This window comes from Anser anser (genome assembly GCF_964211835.1).
Source record: "Anser anser genome assembly, chromosome: 16".
NCBI lineage: Eukaryota > Metazoa > Chordata > Aves > Anseriformes > Anatidae > Anser > Anser anser.
The window spans coordinates 2,317,453-2,331,225 of record NC_139737.1 but is presented as its reverse complement, the minus strand read 5'-3'; the positions used below and the strand labels follow the sequence as shown (position 1 = coordinate 2,331,225).

The following is a 13,773-nucleotide window of genomic DNA, read 5'->3' as shown; positions in this document are numbered from 1 at the left end:
CCTCTTCTACCCTATCTCCCCTTCATGACAAACAGGATGTTTGTGAGATGTTACAAAACACTAATGATCACAGTTCCCTTTCATTTGCATCCATTCATTTTATTTTCCAACAACATGACAAATTGTTTAAGAAAAAAAAGGAGCGTGCAGGTCTGAAGAAAAAACAAGAGTTAACTCCTAAATGACAAGAACAAAAGTTAATGCTTGCGTCCTGTGCTTCAGCATTTGCAGCCTGTGCTAGAAAGGCTTTTTCCACACTGGAAGAACACAAGGAAGAGTTTTGTTGTTCTTGTTTTGTTGTTGTTTTTTTTTTGTGTGGGTGTTGCTTTTCCTTTTAAGCACCCTTGTTTTTAACTATCACTTCTGTCCCAGCAAAAAGATTTCATAAGAGTACACCCCCTGAAAAGTTCACTACTTCCCAGGGAACTGCGATGTGTTTTTCAGTAAGAAGTGAACATAAACATCACCTGTCTTGACAAGTTTAATCTACTTGATGTGACACATCCATGGCTTTCCAAAACAGGACAGGATTTTTTCTTCTAGCAAGCATCGTGTGTAGGAATGCATTAACACTGTACTAGGCTCGTTTTATAGCTTGTAGAAAGACATCTATCATACAGACAGACAACAGGAGGAAACAGTCTACAAAGAACTATCACATGGAATAAAGGTGAACAGACATTTAATTGGCAACAGCTGGATTTGCTATTATAAACAGCTTTCTATTACAGCTGAAGCATTATTCTCAATATTACCAGAAGAAAGCTTTGAAACTAGCTCCTAAAAACCTGCATTAATTAAGCACTGAAACAGCATAGGAGATGAAAGGGGAATTGCAGAAATGGCAGTAGTTCAGAATGCATTAAACAAGGTACTGTCGTGTTTGCTTTTGGTGATCTTGTCTCAAAGCAGAGGAACAGACCTGATGACCTCTTGATGTCTCTGTTGTCTACAAGCCTATCAGCTGGGTAAGTGAGCTCTCTTTTCTATTAAAATCAAGATCAGTGCTGTGTACACTGATTCCAAAACACATCTTGCACAAGTCCATTACATAAGGATTTGGAAATCATCAGATGGGCAGGTTTCTTTTGATTATATTCTGAGTTCATCTAAAACTACGCACCTGGACCATATTATTAAGTGCTTTTTCTAGTGTTCTAGTGTCTTAACCTTCAATTATGGAAATAAGCACTTATCTACAAAGTATTCTAATCACAACACGATGCAAAGCCATGTTAAGAAGGCTAAAAAGTCTTTACTGAATTTATTGATACAGAAACACTTATTAATGAAAGTTTTTAAATGGTGTAACACTTTTGCATGCCTCAGGCCAATTTAACTTGTTTCTATACACAGATTTTTCAGCTTACACACTAATGATTAAAGCAGTTTGAAGTTCGTTTCTTTTTGCAAGTTTACTGCACTATCAAACCTACAAGGAGTCAGATACAATTGAAGTAGAAACTTCTTAAAACAAAAAGAAACAGTCAAAGCAGATAAAACTCCTAGAGAGCTTACAGGCTATACAAAAACAATTATGCTACAATTACTCTGCTAAAAACGCATACAAAACTACAGTGCAAATGCTTGTGCACAGGGAAAAATGCATTTATGGTTCCCCTTCATTTATACACTATAAGCAATACTACTTCACAATTTTATTACACAGAAAAATTCTACTATAGGTTTGTTTGGATCTGTGGGTTTTTTTTGGACAAGGGGACAATCTGACAACCTAGAACATACATTTCCTGTATATATATTTACTTAACCGTATCCAGGAAAAATAGCAGTATTTTATGCATTTTATAGAAGACTACAAAAATCTAGCAAATGTAATAAAAAGGCAAATCTGGTGAAAAATCTGATAAAATATCTTTTAAAATTGGGGGATGGGGTGTGGTTAAAAAAAAATCAAAGAGGGCTAAACAAAAGATTCTTCCTCAGTCAGCTTTAACACTATCTCAGCAAGGTTTACTAGCATGACCTGAACTTTAAAAGTCTCTTTTTAAATTAAGTAACTTCTTCACAACCTCCATGAAAAACTCTGCAATTGATAAACCAAAAGGTAACCTGCTAGCCAAAAGTAAGAAGCCCCCTGTACTTACTATGCAGAGACATGTAAATTGTGCCACAATACAGAAAGGTGCCCACCTGGTAGGACAGCTATTAAGCAGAAATGCCTAACACCTGCAGAGATGATAGTCTTCAGGGAAGCACAAAGAAACTCTATATATATTCGATTACACCTCCATTTATCACCATATTCAGGATTTTCATCCATGGGAAAAAAATTAATTGTGGTTGCCAGATTTACAAGATGGGTACTTGCAAGTTTGCAGGAAACCATCAGCTCAGTGGCCACATAACTGCCCCATTCCAAATGCACAAACAGAAACCTGAGGGAGCAGGATAGCTTGGGGTACCATTTAGAACAGAGGTGAAGACTTAGGAAACTTGAGGCAAAATACAGCCTACAACTCTTTCGTATCACATGGCCACCAGCCACATGACTCTGATAATATTTTAGAAGACAAAAAAAGCCTATTAAGCAAGGAAGAGTTCTCCAGCTTGGGCTTAGATGTACGAGAGTTATCTGTACATTTTCAAAGCTCCATAGAACTTTGAAACACCATTGTTAAACAAGTTGTGCAACTCGGTACCATTAACTGAACACCCAGTGTATTTTTGGCAGGACAGTCTTCATTCATTCCTCCTCGGAAACTGAGGAGACAGCTTCAAAAGGTGGTGTCACTTTGATACCTGTTAGGTGCTTTGATGGGCCAACCCTTTTCTTAAACAGCTTTGTTATCTACTGAGGGTTTGTTTTTTACTCCTAGCTTTAGGAGTACTACTCATCAATGCAACCTTAAAGGTTTCTTTCCAGCCTATGCTGATTTAAGTAGATTTTTCAAACAGGCTGAACCAAGTCAACTTCCCCTTCCAAACACAGTATCTCCTTCCATCAGCATTACAGGAAGAATGGGGAATAAAAATTAAAAGTCTACAGTCTGCAGTTTTGTGGGTGTAAAGTCCTTCCATGCAAGTCTGGTAAAGCATCTATTTCATCGCTGCAGGAATAAGAACTACTGAGACAATCAACCTCCTTCCACCTACTGTATATGGATTAGATGTACACGAGCTGTCTTCTAGCCACCTTGCTATGGCGGGGCACGCAAAGGAACATCTACAAACTGCATCGATTTGGCTTTCTAGGCAGTTTCCATTTACCCTCCGCAAAACTACGCTTGGCTGATTTCCCAGGGCACAAGCCACTCTGCCCAGGCTGGAGCCCTGCACTCCACTCTGTTCAGCCCAGCAGACGCAAGTTCTCACACTTAACTGCAAAATCTACAGGTTCTGCTTTTACAGGCAATAGTCACAAACTCTCCTACGCATCTCCTCTCTACCCTCGTCCCCATTCAGAATTACTCTGTAAAGATTTCCAGAGACTACAGTCACAACCCTGACAACACGAGCATCCTGTCAAAGCTAATCAGCTTCACAACTCCTCACCTGACTCCACGGCTTTAAAAGAAAGCTTCACATCTCATTAAACTGTAATTCACTAAAAGAGGTGTTTCTCATTAATCAAACCAATATTCTGTAAAACATTTCTACCTTTTACTGAAAACTGATATATTGTTTAAAAGCAAAACTGAGACCAACCAAAGGGGAGCTGATGCTTTCCTTCTGCATTCAAAACCTGGATGCCTCAAGAGTAACACCAAATATTCTTTTCTTTCTTATCCGTAAAAGTTGTGCTTTTTCACGTTTCTGGAAGAAAAAGATTTGCTGGGTCAGCTTTTTACTAATAATCTTCAACCTTCATTAAACACACGCCACGGAAAATACATGACAGGTTGAGCGGCAGAGTGCACAGACAGCAAAGGTCTTCAGGGAACTGCTTAAGAATATAACAACATTTAAAAACTGCAATTCGGTAGAGTAGCCGTGAGATTTTTAGAACATCTCTCTGCAGTTAGTTTCAGGGAATTAAATCCTCCTTTCTGTAAGCAGCCAAGCATTTCACCAACTTGCTTCCTAAGGAATCCCTGCTGTAGGATCAAACTATAGCACACAACCAAGAAGAAAGAGGAAACTTAAAAAAAAGCTATAATGTTTAAGTATACAGCAGCCACATTCCCCAGCTAGCCTACTGCCTTGGGTGGTCACATTAGCAGGCAAGCAAGTGGTATACATTTGTCAAGCCCTAAGTAGTACTTTATTTTCTGCCTACTCCCCACTTTCTAGAACAAGTTACTTTTCCCTGTAATAAAGCAGGTAATATTTCAAGGGATCAGGCAAAGGCAAACTCAAGACCTTTTCCCTCAGAAAGTTTACAGGGGGATCTGGCTTTAGTTCAGAGGGTTTGGTTTCCTCCTCTTCTCGCCTCTCGTCCTCGAGCTCCTCACCGTTGTTATCATCTGATGGGTTGGAGATACGACTAGCGAAGACCTCTTTGTCCAAGAAAACAATAGTTTCCATGCGACGGCGACGCACACGTCTTCGTTTAAATCTTGGGGGGTTCTTCAGCCCATTTCCATTTTTGCTCATTGTTTCTTGATGTATAATTTTTTTAATGGTTCCTCGGATGGCTATGCGAGCCAGATCCTGGAGGCTGCGAACAGCCACTGGGGCTAAAACAGAATGAAAATCATGAACAGATACAGAGAAATTCCCCTCAAGAGCACTCACAGGAAAAGCTGCATTTGCTCAGATTAAATCAGGCCACTTGAATTCCCTGCTGTGATTTCAAAAACAGCTCTATTCAGCTCCTGTCAACTCCGATAAACTGTATTGTAACTTTCCAAACAAAATTTAATTACGCATTTCTCTCATTAACTGGAGAGAAAGAATGGGATGAAAGAAGAGTTGTGTGTTTTGATGTCAAGTCCTCACAATTATTTTAATATACACATCTTAAAGATTATAAGAATGTAGATTTAGGGAGTGATACTGTGACTAGTTAATAACCAATATATTTTCCTACTGTAGATAACTAGAAGTGAAGTCTATTTAACTCTTCCACACAATGACTTTCCTATTGTGAAGTTATTTCAGCTTTGCCAAGTTGTTCTTTTACAAAACGAGTACTATTTATGCTCTTCAAAGACTGCTTCAGACTTGTGGGGTGAAGGCTGGCTGGAAATCTATTGGTAAAAATAACTTTAGAAGCAAACATCAAGTTATTGTATTAAAAAATACTTTCCACATTAACGGCTTGGAAAACTACTGTCTTCTGCGCTTATTTGCTGCCAGTATATAAATGCATAACATAACCCATGCAGCAGAAAGAAAAAAGTAATATACTAATGCATACATCTATATGCTAAAAAAATCAAAACCATCTTCTACTGAAAAGCAAGCATTCCTGTGATCTGGATGAATGAATCAGAAAAAAACCCAGCATGTAATAAATGCAGGTCCCTCTACAAAGACACCATAAAAAGTATGCTCAAACACATTTTTAGTGGACTTTATGGTACCGTACGGACTGCTTACTGAGGTGCTTTTTGTCACACAAAGACACCTTTCCAGAATAAGAACAAAGCCTGACTAATCTCTTTATGAGTATCTTTGTCTTCATGCATTCTTAAGAGGCCTCTCTACAACAAAGTCTTAATCTGAAGATTGAGGCCATTGCATATGACTGCATTTCAAACAACGAACCAGAAATTGCACAATTTACTTCTCTCAAGTGTTCCGGGTTCAGGATTATTCTTAACTGCTAGGCAGTGAGAGCCTTTGGGTAGGGGATGTTTGTTCACAGGTACTGCCCATGTTATTTTCCATCACCATGGCACAGTGCCTGAGAACCGTGACAGTACATGACTCCAGACTGAAATAGATGTCTGAACACGCAAAGACAATGACCAAATATCCCATGAAGCTTCGGTACTATTTCACAACAGATCATTTATATTTAGAATTTTAATTATGCAATTCTGATTCTAGCAGCAGATAGACTCCAAGATAGACTGGGATCCAACACAGGAGTCTTAAAGACTGTTCAAAGAAGGAAGCAGATGGAGTAATTTTTATGGAAAGGATTGATAGTGATGTTAAGAACAAGGAAGCAAGACGCATCTTATGAACAAAGAGCAGACAAAATCTCCCCCATAGCCAAGAACATTTGTACTCACGCAAGTGAACAAGCCTTGATTTTCCTGAATCTGCGTGGTTGGGCTGAATCAAAGGAGCAAACGAAACAGCAAGAATCTTCTTGGTTTCCCAGGCAGAAGGACCAGTACGAGTTATCTTAGTTAACTAAAACAAAACAAGGATGTTATTTTTCTGTGTGTGAACTAATTAGATTTTTTAAACAGAAAAAAACAACTCCTCTACCTGGACAAGCAGTTAAAGTACTAGAAACTGTAATAGTAAAAAATTAGATAGTGAAGAGGGATTGCTTTTTTTCCCCCCTCCAGAAAATTCAGAACTCCTGATGGGACTAGCCCCAAGCATCTTTCTCTATTGAATATGCATATGCACAGAATATGTACACTGGCAGTTTGGGTCACCCAGCTTTCCCACTTCTCTCCCAGTTTTGAACCAAAAGAAGTGGTAAGAAGTGCAAACTGAAGGAATAGCTACTGACTACGCTGAAATCAGAATTAAAAGTAACTGGAAAAAGAACATGAGTAGAAAGGCACTCAACCTTCTCTTCTAGAGGCATGACAAGAATTCCGCCAACTTTCAACAGGTTCTTCATGTAGTCTTCGTGTTCCTTCTGTACTCCAGCACCACAGTAAACACGGTCATACTGAGTACAGTCCGGGGAAATCTCTAAACAATTGCCGGTAACAAATGACGGCTCACAAAATTCAAATCTGAAAGTTAAGAAGATTGTGTATCATACAGGAATATTACAATATATCAGATGAATTACTTTCATGATTCTGGAAAAAATGAGAATGAAGAATACTCAAAAAAATGTTTCATGGCATTTCTCCTCCCAAGCCCTTGTATTCTAGAGATTGTCAGAACAGACCACAGCTGGAAATCCTGAAACCACAAAAACCTTGAGGTGAGAACTCATAAATAAAAATTTCCAAAGGGTATTGACGCAAGATTTCACACCTGATTTGCATATAACTTCAGAAGTAGCTATTTTCAGTTAGCTAATGCTGACTCAGTTATAGTATCTAAAGATAAACATTTGGCCTGCAATTCTAAATGTAGAAGTCTCGAGGACTACTGTACCAGTTGTTTGGCATTTTCAAAACCTTTTATATGGTTTTCAGATGTTCTGGGGAAGCTTGATGCTTCAGAAATATATGTGCTGAAGCCAACGGGAGCTTTGCCATTAGCTTCAAAAGCAGCTTGATTTCATCCTTCATAAGAATTTTTGTCCATTGAATTTCTGATTTAGTTTAGAAGCAAAATGAGTAATTTTATGACACTTCTGTTTTTCTTACACGCTCTAATCTACATAAGCTTTAAGCTCTACATTTCAGGGCTGACCTTGATAGAAGTTGTACAACATACCCATTTGTCTACCAGCATCTTGAGAGGCACCTCAGTATAGCACCTACTTATTCCTAAATACTTCCTGAAGCTTTTTGCTTTTGCCAAGCATGCTAGACATTCCTAGCAGCTGGCTAACAGTTCCTACATGAGGTGTTTTAGCAGCATAACAACTCAGCAGCCACTTCTCTCAGCAACGCCGATTTTCCAGTCGTGTTGATTTCTGAATTCAGCTGACTTTTGCTTTTACTTGTCTGGAGAGAAGAGAAAAGCCTCCCTTAAAAACACCTGTTCAAACAATAGCAATGTGACTCTCTGGGGAGGTGGGGACATCAATGTGCAAGCACCTTCCATGCAGAAAAATTTCAGTCAGTTGCCAACATCAGGAAAATACAGCCCTTTCATCAGCAGCTTTCCAGTACTGCAGTAACAGCAATTTCAAAATGGAGTAGTTTAAATTCCAGCATTTAAAGACTAATTTTCTTCCTCCCACAACAAGATGACTTCCAGGTAGCCAGAGATATTTTACTTCCATGTCTGAACAAACTGTGAGACAGATCCAAAAATATGACAGCTACAACTTTCATTGCTGAGGTTGCTTTTGGCAGTGGTTATCTTGCTAGAAAGTTATTACTTTTGACAGCAGCAGAATGGATGTTGTAAGAAAGAACATAAATCAAATCCCAAGCAGCTTTAGTACTAACTTAATCACTATAAAAATACCTTCCTGTTTTAAAATACCATTTTTCTTCTTCTCAGATAAGACACATTAGGTCACCACAAAAATCAGTTCATATTTTTCTGAATAACCATGCATGCTCTCAGATCACAAATGTAACTATTACTGTCATTTGTGGGTTTCAAGTTGTTACCTGCAATTGCATTTTAAAATAAGCAACCCTTTTCAGCTTGTTCTAAGCTCTGCACCATCAGAACTGCTGTTGAAAACACCACAGCAATTTCTGACCACCACCATCCCCCAAACACACATCAGCTTAGAAGGTCACACACTGAAGCTCAGCAAGCCTAAGGAGCCAGAATCCTCAGATTACCCTGAATCCAGAGCTGCCACATGGGAGCAAGAACTGCCACGACTACAGCCAAGCACACAAAACAAAACTGAACAGGCATTCAACGTTCTTACTTGTCAAAGCTGTCGCTTGTTTTGATGAAGAAGTCCAATTTCTGCTTTGCATATTCAATCACATCGGAATGGAGCTCCACGCCATGGTTAACACCAAAAGGACCTGAAAAATTTCGAAGAAACAGGCAACAGGTAATGCAACAGGCAACACCACAAAATCCAGCAGAACTGAACACAGCATTGGTTACTTCCTGTATCAGATTACTCCTTGAGTGCCAGTCAGTGCTTGTGTAGGGCCAGATGTTTTACTACTACAATGGGAAGTGCAACCCTACACTCGCAGCTCCTGTCAGCAAATAAAGGTGTTTTGCAACAATTTGAATCATTTGGTCTTAACTATGCAGGAAATTCCTCTGTAGGACGAGAACACCAATAGTGAAGAAATACTATTATTGTAAAACTGACCACCTGGAAGAAACCTTCAAGTGTAGAATAGCCTGCATGTTTTAATAAAGCCCTCAGAAATATATTATTTTATACCTCCTTATTGATATACTAAAAATCAATACATCCAAGGAAACAGGAAGAGTGACCACAAATTATACCTCAATTAACAACAAAAATAAATTGGAAAAAACAGATGTTATTTATCAACTCATGCTTTTTATTCAGAACTGATTTGACCACTTCAAAAATACTCCAGAAATACTTCAGGGCAAGCTGCAATTACAAAATTGTTCTTTGATGCTTCGTACCTACTGTAGATGCAGTCACAAAGCCAGTTCTGATGCACTAACTGCTCTTCCACAAGCTGTTCCCACCTATATGTTGATAAGAACCAAAATTGGATCTCAGTTAACTGGCAACAAACCCAAGTTTGTGCCCAGTCCTGCGGGAATCTACTAAAGCCACCCGTGTAACTTCACTGCTGCCTGCTCCAACTTGCCACAAAAATCTGGACACCATCCAGTTCCAGAAAGAAGGCTGCAAGAATCCTGATGAATTGGCCAGCTGGATTAGTGCACTGTTTACTTTACTAACATTTTGTTTCATTACTTGAAGAATGCTTCCCTCTTAAAAAAAAAATCAAAAAAAGTTTTGAAATTAGAACTAATGAAAGTAGTTAACATGATTGAAAAGGTATTTACCCAAGATGAGTCCAACCATAGAACTCAGATAGCCAGTGCCACTGCCAAGATTCAAAAACGACAGCCCAGGTTGCAGATCCAAAGCTTCCATCACCTCAGAGTAAATGCAGGGTGCTGAAAGATGAATATTTCCATGCTTCCACGCCAAGTCCTTGTAGGCATTGTCTTTGAACTCTTCCAGGTAGTAGTCTGCTCGATCAATGGCACGGAATGCCTGCTCTACCAGTTCTGTCCGGATATATTGTGCCTCCTTCAGGTTATCAATTAACTCATCATTGTCTTCTCCTGCACTCACTGCACCTCCCATCTTCAAGTTTTCTGTAAACACTAAAACTAAACAAGAAAAAGGAAAGGTGAGGTATAGAGCATGCATTTGAATGCTAAGTTATGCTGCTGCATATGAAGTCCTTTGAGAGAGACCTTTAGGTACATGAAGGACAAGAAGCAGCAGAAAAACATTACCAGCACCACCCTGCCCTGTCAAACAGCAAAGAACAAAATGCAGCAGATCTGGCATCTAGTACCTGACACTAGCAGGGAAAATCATAATAGACAATTCAGATGTGCAACGCCTGTCTTAAAACAACAGCAACACGTTACGAGCGTGTCAGCTGTTCCACTGAACCCTTTTACATAACAGATTATTCTAGCTGTTATGCTTATAGGTCATTCTTCGTTGCAAATCCGAGCAGTAACGCAAGTCTGGCTTCCCTGCCAGAGCTCTTGCCACATGCAGACTTTTATTTTCAAGAGTGTCAAGGGGAAATCATGAGACAAGCAGGGAGAACTGGAAAATCTCAAGTTGCACATTCAAAGAAAACATCAGGATTTGGGGCTCATGGAGGTTAAAAACCTCTGGCCTAGACATAAGCACAAGCTTCCTCTCTTCAGCAAACGTACTTCCACAGAGCTCACCTTTAGAGCTGGCACCATCGTCATCAGTAAAGGACAATGACAGGGACAGCAACTGCAGAGAGAAGTTTCACTGAAGCCAGGGGAATTTTTTAGGTTCTCCTAAGTCCTAGATGAGCTAGCCCCCAATCTGAAAACACTTCAGTGACACAGATTTAAGAAGTACAAACACTTCTGATTTTCCTGTCATCTCCAGCGTCAAATTCAGACCCCGTGATGTGGGGGAAAAAAAAGCAAGCACCCTCCTTGCCTGTGCAGAATACTAAGTAGAGATATATGCTTCATGCAGTACAGTATCTGCAGGTTTTAAAGAAGAAAATATACAGGGAGAAGAACACAAAAGAACTTATTACTCTGAATTCTTCTAGCTTTCCTTCCCCTGACCCCACCTACAAAAAAATCCCTTTTCAGAAAGCACCACCGTTTTTTTTTTTTAAATGCATTTATTTACAATGCCTTTCGTAGCTCACAATAATAACCACAGAAGCAGCAGCTTTAGAATTCATTCCTGGGATCAGAAGATCTGCCTACAGCTAAATTGTTGGGGCTTATTTGTTACATTCAGCAGAGAGCAAATGGTACACTTTCATTTTCAGAGGAAACAAAAGAACCCTGCAGGAATCTAAGAAAGTTTCACTGTTACTCAAATAACATACCATCCTGACTACCTGCTGTTGAGACACACAAAACAACATACTTCGACAGGGAACTCAAGCCAGTTTTTAATACATTCTTGTCTCAAACATATCAATCCAGTTTTAGACTATTAATACAACTTTAAAAAAAAAAAGCCTCCCTTTGCTTCTCTGTCGTAACTCCTTCAGTTTCTCTACAGAAAACTACTGTGCTGTATTACTTCACAGTGGAAACACCACAGATTTAAGGCTTAGGTGGGTTCATCAGCCAATTCAATTTTTTTCCCCTCTTATATACAAATCATCACACTGCAACTGTACACTGAGGACTGCTTTTGTCTTTAATACACTCCCTCTAACACTGCATTAAAATACTCTCTTCCCTGAAGGTGTTAATTCCCTTGACCTTTCGTACGTTTAGTTCCTACACTTGCTTCTTTTTTCCACTTAAGCTCTTCTTGCAATTAAAATCCGTGTTTTCAGATTTAAAGCATAAATCCACAGTCTTTAACGGCGTTCCACTTCGGATGCCAATCAAATTCCTCCCAGTGTATGCAATCCCCACTGGGACAACTGGTCCGACCTGGTTTTAGCTCAGCTTTGTGATCAACAACCGTTCTTCCACGTTCTACAAGTAGCAGACATTTTCTAATGGGATCAAGGCATATCCAAGCTGTAACAGGTGTCAGTTATTTCTGAATTTACTACTTTTACTGAACACTAGTTGCCTTCCAATAAAATGAATGTTTTATAAGCAGAACACAGAACTGCCTCACTCAAATTCCTCCTCAAGTAATTCCATGTTTTTGTTTAATTGTGTTGCCTCCTTCTAATTAGGAGAGAGCACACAGACTTGGAGCAGGATTTACTTGTAACAAACCTTTTAAAACGAGATCCTCTCCATCCACACTTCGCACAGTTGCACTTTTCACACTCCTCGGGCCGAACGCTGAATTCCACAGCTCTGAGCAGGCACGAAGCTCCCGTGCAGATATGATGATCACAGTACAGGTACCGAATCAAGCCGCCTTCCAGCGCTGAAGCATCCCTTCAGTTGCCTGTTGCCATCTTCCTCCTTAAAAACAAACAAACGAGGCTGACATGAGTGCCTGCATTCAGACGCCTGAAACAGAACAATGAAATTAAAGCGGTTTGTTACAAAGCAGGGAGCAGCAGATGCGCCGCAGCAGCCCCAGAACAATGCACAAGGCCCACCAGCACAACTCCTCACCCCGGCAGAGCCCCAGGGCAGCCCAAAGAACCCCACAGCCCAAATTAAGAAACTCCCCCCACCAAATTAACCCGCCACCCAATTAAGAACTCCTCCCCCCAAATTACGAACCCCCACCAAATCAAGACTCCATCCCAAATTAACCCCCCACCCAATTAAGAACCCCTCATCCCAAATTACAACCCCCGTCCCAAATTAAGACTCCCCCCCACCAAATTAACCCCACACCAAAATATGAACTATCCAAATTAAGACCCCCCCCACTCCAAATTATAAACCCCCACCCCAAACTACGACCCTCCCATCCCAAATTATGAATCCTCACACCAAATTATGACCCCCTACCCCAAATGATGACACCCCTACCCCAAATTAAGACCCCTCTCCCCAAACTAAGACCCCCCCTCCAAATTAAGACTCCCCCTCCAAATTTAGACCACCCCACCCCAAATTAAGACCTCCCATCCCAAATTATGAACCCTCACACCAGATTATGACCCCCCCCACACCCCAAGTGATGACACCCCCCAAATTACGACCCCCCCCACTCCAAATTATAACCCCCCCCCCCAAATTACGACCCCCCCACACTCCAAATTAAGACCCTTCCAACCCAAATTACGACCCCCTCACCCCAAATATACGACCCCTCTCCCCATCGTCCCCCGACCTCCACAGGCGCAGGCTGTGAGAACCGAACCGGGCCGAGCTGAGGCCGGGACGCCCCCGACCCCCCCCCCCCTCCGGGCTCTGACCCCGCCGGGCCCCCCCCGGCCCCGCCGCTGTAAACAGAGCCCAGCTGAGCGCCGGCCGCGCACTGCGCACGCGCGGCCCGCCCCACCGGCCTGGGGAGGGGGGCGTGGGGCGTACCACTGCGAGCCGGAGGGGGAGCGGGGCTGCCGGGGCTGTGCCATGGGGGACAGGCGCGGGGGGAGGGCTGTACCACTACGGGGCGGGGGGGGGGGTTGTTGTAACGCGGCCTGGGTGTGGGCGGGGTCAGTGTATGGGGACCGGGGATGGGGTTTGTGTAGGGACCCGTGTATGGGGCCTGTGTATGGGACTCACATATAGGTCCTGTGTATGCAACCCGTATATGGGGATTGTATATGGGACCCGCATATGGGACCCGTGTATAGAACCAATGTATGGGGTCTGTGTATGGGATCTGTGTAGGGACCCGCGTATGGGACCTGTGTATGGGACCCGTGTATAGGATCAATGTACAGGGTCTGTGTATGGGGTCTGTGTAGGGACCCATGTATGGGACCTGTGTATAGGACCCCTGTATTGAAC

General features: G+C 41.4%; 1 protein-coding gene across 2 annotated transcripts; it reads right to left on the bottom strand.

Annotated features, from left to right (window-relative positions):
• Window positions 1–73: 73 nt before the first annotated feature.
• Window positions 74–12,263, bottom strand: PCMTD2 (protein-L-isoaspartate (D-aspartate) O-methyltransferase domain containing 2). 2 transcript variants are annotated; one of them, XM_083801145.1, is made up of 7 exons: window positions 12,130–12,216; window positions 10,618–10,669; window positions 9,703–10,035; window positions 8,615–8,717; window positions 6,662–6,833; window positions 6,147–6,270; window positions 74–4,640 (listed from the first exon to the last, which is right to left on the bottom strand). In XM_083801145.1, the coding sequence occupies exons 3-7, from the start codon at window positions 10,007–10,009 to the stop codon at window positions 4,261–4,263; spliced, it is 1,086 nt and encodes a 361-aa protein (XP_083657271.1). In that variant the 5' UTR covers window positions 10,010–10,035; window positions 10,618–10,669; window positions 12,130–12,216; the 3' UTR covers window positions 74–4,260. The 2 variants fall into 2 exon arrangements, with proteins under 2 accessions (XP_083657271.1, XP_083657270.1); XM_083801144.1 differs by lacking the exon at window positions 10,618–10,669 and having other exon boundaries at window positions 12,130–12,263.
• Window positions 12,264–13,773: the final 1,510 nt, after the last annotated feature.

Coding starts and splice junctions, on each gene's coding strand:
- PCMTD2 (XM_083801144.1), bottom strand. CDS start 10,009: ATGGGAGGTGCAGTGAGTGCAGGAGAAGACAATGATGAGTTAATTGAT. Junction 8,718..9,702: donor TATGGTTGGACTCATCTTGG/GTAAATACCTTT, acceptor GAAATTTTTCAG/GTCCTTTTGGTGTTAACCAT. Junction 6,271..6,661: donor TCATGCCTCTAGAAGAGAAG/GTTGAGTGCCTT, acceptor GTTTTGTTTTAG/TTAACTAAGATAACTCGTAC.